Source organism: Mastomys coucha, chromosome X (genome assembly GCF_008632895.1).
Source record: "Mastomys coucha isolate ucsf_1 chromosome X, UCSF_Mcou_1, whole genome shotgun sequence".
Lineage (NCBI taxonomy): Eukaryota > Metazoa > Chordata > Mammalia > Rodentia > Muridae > Mastomys > Mastomys coucha.
In genome coordinates this window covers 16,532,854-16,538,070 of record NC_045030.1, presented here as the reverse complement: position 1 = coordinate 16,538,070, position 5,217 = coordinate 16,532,854, and the positions used below count along the sequence as shown (strand labels likewise).

The following is a 5,217-nucleotide window of genomic DNA, read 5'->3' as shown; positions in this document are numbered from 1 at the left end:
GCTCCGATCTTGTGCTTTCCAATAATTGATAGATTGAAGGATATTTAAGTAATTGAGGTCACTTGTCCAAAGTTACTTTATGTTGAAGATAATAAATTGATAACTGACACGAAGTCCACGTAATAAAGAAATGAACACATTATTGCCAGTCATCTTTGGCTTAAGAATGGTGGTATTGGTTGTAGCAGTTGCCATAGTGAAATGTGTAAGACACAAATCAGCCAGTGATTGTACCCTCAGACTCAGCTGTACAATAGGTTTTGCAGATAGCGATGTTTGCGCCTGTACTCTATGTCAAAAGTAGGTATTCAGGATTGATGTTATTCGTTCTTTGTGATTTTGTATCTTTTCCTGTATTTGTAGAGCAAAGAAATTTGCGAAACGTCAAATTAAAAAGTAAAAAAACAGATGGTAGAAAAAAATCATTAGTGATATTTACAGTTGTGTAATGTTTCAGAAATTTACATAATATAGCCTAATATAATATCTCTTAATGTTTCATTTTAACAGCCTCAAAAATTATGATAAAAGGCCCTCTGAGGACTATCATATTATGTATTTTCAGAGATTATTATTATTATTATTATTATACTAAAATAAAATCAAACTTGAGATTAAAATATCATTGTATTTCTCTCTTTTTTTTTTAACAGCTACTGTGGAATGTTACAATCCAAGAACAAATGAATGGACCTATGTTGCCAAAATGAACGAGCCTCACTATGGCCATGCTGGAACTGTGTATGGAGGAGTGATGTATATTTCAGGTAGACAACTACTCTGTGAACTTATCATAATGATGCTTATTCATTTTTAATTAATTAATTTGATTATTCACTTTACATCCTGATCACTGCCCCCCTTCCGGTCCCTCCCTCCCATAGTTCCTTCCCCATCCTCTCTCCTTTTCTTCTAAGAGAGTGCCCCACCCCCGTATCTCTCTGCAGAGCTAGGCACTTCTCCCACTGAATATGATCTTTCCATATAGTACCAGTAATAACAACAATTTCTGGGAAAAAATAGTAAAAATATATTTATATTTTAGGAAGACTTTTATGTGTATATTTATGTGTAAATGATTTGAGTATTCTGTAAGTTTACAATCTAGCACCAAACCAATTCAGTTATAGATGTATAATGTATAAGAAATTGGAAAGCATTTATCTCCAGTTCATTTTTAAAGTAAGCCCCAGTATTCTGTATTCTAGTAAACAACATTTACATGCAGTAATCATTTGTTTGACTTAAAATTTGTCTAAGGCATATTAGGAAATAAAACATACATAACAATCTCTTTAAGTGTAACCCATTATATGTAATATACATAACAAAACACATATATTATTCCTTTAGTATTACCATAGGGATTCTACTGTGGTGCCATTATATGTAGAGATATTTTTATATAAAAATTCCAAAATGGCTCAAGTTTATTCAGTATTCAAATAAGTTTTACTCTCAAATAGTTTGTACTTGTATTTCTCTTCAGAAATTCACAAATTCAAAAATATGTTTTAACATAGTGATCACCTTTGATATTGACATTTAATTTTTTAGACAATTTTGTTCACACCACACATTTTCTCCTTCCCTCCCTCTCTTCCTCTCTCTCTCTCTCTCCCTCTCTCTCTCTTTTTTCTTCCCTAGTTCTGTCTGCCTCTGAGAGCTCTCTCCCCTCAATGCCAGGCAAAGAGTTCTGTTATTAGAAAGCAAAGTTAAGGGACTGATGAGTCACAGAACATTGCCTTATGATGTCTATAGTCAAGAAGGATCTATGAATGGCTGTGGGGCATGTGGTTGGCAGGCTTCCCGGGTTCAATTCATGAGTGACTATGGGGTATCTTACATTGACAGAGCTATAAAGGAAATCATATTGTATTGCCTACCTGTTTCATGTGTGTAAGTGCTCTTACTACTATAACGAGAGCTCCCAGTTCTCTGGAGCAAAGCTGACACTTGAATGGTTTTAGTGGCACTTTGGCATAACTGGTATATGCTGCAAAATTCATCTTCCACATTGATTTTAGGCTAAAAACTAAGCCAATGTTATAACTAAAAAAAGAAAAGAAAAGAAAAACAGTGTTTTGCTTTCTGGTAGAGTTTTAAAAATTAGAAAAATATGTTTTGTTAATTTCTGTCTGGCTACTTGATAAATCTACGATACAGCTAAAGATTAGCTTAGGTCTGTCCCTTGTCTGCTGAAGATAGAGTCTGGTACTTTAATTACATAGGTTGGATTATTTGTGTTTTATCTGTATTCCAATTGTAGGTAATTTGACCTAATTTGACCCAATACACCAACCACCAACTGATACATATATAAAATTCTCATATTCAAAGTTCCAAATCTTGCTTTATATTCAAAAACCCTAATATGTTAACTAGAATGCGTATTTTAATATGGGAAAGGAACTAACAGGTACTTGCAGTTTAAAGTATCCTAGGCTAGTGCTCAGCACCCATAGCCTACTCACTGAAATATCACAACGCACTGACGCTTTGTACTTCGATTTACTGCAGTCAACTCTAATCATGGCTAAGATATATTTCCATGCATTGAAGCTACTTAAGTATGATGGTTCTTCATTTGAGAAGGTTGTTGTAATAACATTTCCACTTTTCTTTGTTGTTGCTGCTATTGTCGTTGTTAAAGAATATGGAGTGACAAAACTTATATATTCATAATCCATAATATGCCATTAAAATGTAGGGAAAGTTAATTATCTATGAGAGAGCCTCACTTTTTATATTCTTTAGGATTTCTTTTCCTCATGCCTATTATTTTCATTCTCTAGGAGGAATTACCCATGACACTTTCCAAAAGGAGCTCATGTGCTTCGACCCTGATACTGACAAGTGGACCCAGAAGGCACCAATGACCACTGTCCGAGGCCTACACTGCATGTGTACAGTGGGGGATAGGCTCTATGTCATTGGTGGCAACCATTTCCGAGGAACCAGTGATTACGATGATGTCCTGAGCTGTGAATACTACTCACCTATCCTTGACCAGTGGACCCCAATTGCTTCCATGTTAAGAGGGCAGAGTGATGTTGGGGTCGCTGTCTTTGAGAATAAGATCTATGTGGTTGGTGGATATTCGTGGAATAATCGCTGTATGGTAGAGATAGTGCAGAAGTATGACCCAGAGAAAAATGAGTGGCATAAGGTTTTCGATCTGCCTGAGTCCCTTGGTGGTATTCGAGCTTGTACACTTACAGTTTATCCACCTGAAGAACCCACACCATCACCTTCTAGAGAGTCCCCTCTTTCTGGACCCTAAGATCATCCTTACAATTAAGATGCTATATTCCTATCTTTGCAATGTGTCATGATTATCTTCTTCCCCCCCCTTAAGTAGCATATATGTTAGAATTAGCCTTCAGTAACTGATACAGAAAAAAAATTGACATTGATGTTACTTGTGATGTTTGTATGGCCTAGAGTGTTTATAAAGTGGTAACAAACCATCCTTGAAATATATCCCATAGAAGCTGATGTTTAACATGAAAACAAAAAAGTATTGTCTACAAAGTGTTTCTTCAGTACTTTTGAAATGCTGTGTACTGAGTGTAAGGTATTCATCATCTTACATTATAAGCCAAGTTGAAGGTGGATTATAGTAAATGTACAACTGTGCTCACTAGGCTTCAAAGTAAAGAAGTTTTCCTTTCATCTTTAACTGTAAGACGTCAAAGGGAGGCAGCCTGCTCCACCAGGAAACAATACCCAAAAGGTTGCCAACTTGCATGAGCTACCTCCCTCTTTTCATAAGGTATTTTTGACACATCTATCAACCCACCTGACTGTGTGGGTGCATTGAGAACACACTAAGTTTCTAAGACACACAGGAGAAATAACTGAAATTCACCAACACTAGTTTGTAGGGGAAAGCATGACCCCTCTGCTTATATGAATTGGTCTGGGGTTTTTTAAGTGTGTATAGATAAACACACACATACTTATATCAAACACAAATTTTTAAAAATTGAATATCAGGTCAAATAAATGTGAAATTAAAAAAAATCTAAAAAGCAGCTTCCATGAAAAATGGGGATTCAGTATGCATACATTAAATGCATATATTTCAAACCATACTAAATTTAGGTGGATAAGGGCTAGAAATTTTGAGCAACTAAATTTATCACTTGACCAAATTTTATCTTAAAGAATTATATTCTCTTTTTCTCCTTTGCTGTTGAGGTAACTTACCTGTTCTGTGTATTCTGTATTCTGTACACTCTTGGTTCATGAGGTTATTTAGCACAAAATGTAACAGCTTCACCTGGGAAGCTGCTTTTGCTCTATGATGTCCATGGTTTCCCTTCTTTTCTTCAATAAAAACATTTAATGTCATTCTGCTTTGCACTATTCTGTTACTCTTCGATTTGATTTCTACTTATTCAGTGTCTTTCGAGGGGCAAGACTGAGGAGATTGAACATGTAAGTGTATGTAACTTTTATTCAAAGGACAAAGACCTTGGGCCAGCCCTCACCTCACTGGGAAGATATTGCTTGTTGCCTTTGAGGAAATGGTTCGTGAAAGATGCTAATTGCCTCTTATGCAGCTGCAGTGCCAAGCCTGGGTAAACTATAAAAGCAGATACATGTCTTCCCTCCCTTTCTTTTCCCTTCTCTTCCTTGCTCTTACTGTGTGACCTGCAAAGCTTGGTCCAGAAACCCTATCTAAGGGCGATGAGGGTAATATATAAATGTCAGACATGTACAGAAAAGCTGGGGCCAGGTGAGGTGCTGTCACTCCTATGGGGTGGCATTTCCACCTGCTGCAACCCAAGCATGTTGGGAGTAGCGTGGGAAAGGCGGGGCAACTAATCTGGGTAGGAGGTAACTAGCCCAGCAGTCTCAGGCTACCAACATCTAAGAGGAGGGACTTGCATTTGCTAGGTTTTGCCCATACTGGCCAGTTGTTCATAAATACTTGTACTTGGGCCAATGGAAGAATGCTTGGCCATTTTAAGCTTGGGTCCTTGCTGTGGCTGTGTCCATGACAACACTTCACATTCACTCAGGATTTCCCTCACTCAGGGTTCCTCTGCTCCTTCTACTTCCTCTCCCATTCCCTTTCTGTCTCCTTGAGAAGCTCTTTGTTACTCTATTCCACAGGTTGACTTTAATTTTCTTGGTTCAAGCCATCTAAGTGCCTCAGCAGCTAGAAGCACAGACTCATGCTACCTTACTGAGTTCTACTGAATCATA

At 37.1% G+C, this 5,217-nt stretch overlaps 1 protein-coding gene across 1 annotated transcript in view; it reads left to right on the top strand.

The window, feature by feature from the left end:
• Positions 1 to 4,356, top strand: part of Klhl13 (kelch like family member 13) — a 17,443-nt gene extending 13,087 nt beyond the window's left edge. Inside the window, exons 3-4 of the mRNA XM_031348552.1 lie at positions 654 to 767; positions 2,796 to 4,356. Coding sequence (XP_031204412.1) covers positions 654 to 767; positions 2,796 to 3,283 — 602 coding nt within the window. The 3' untranslated portion in view covers positions 3,284 to 4,356. The remainder of the gene's footprint in view (positions 1 to 653; positions 768 to 2,795) is intronic.
• The last annotated feature ends 861 nt before the right edge of the window (positions 4,357 to 5,217 follow it).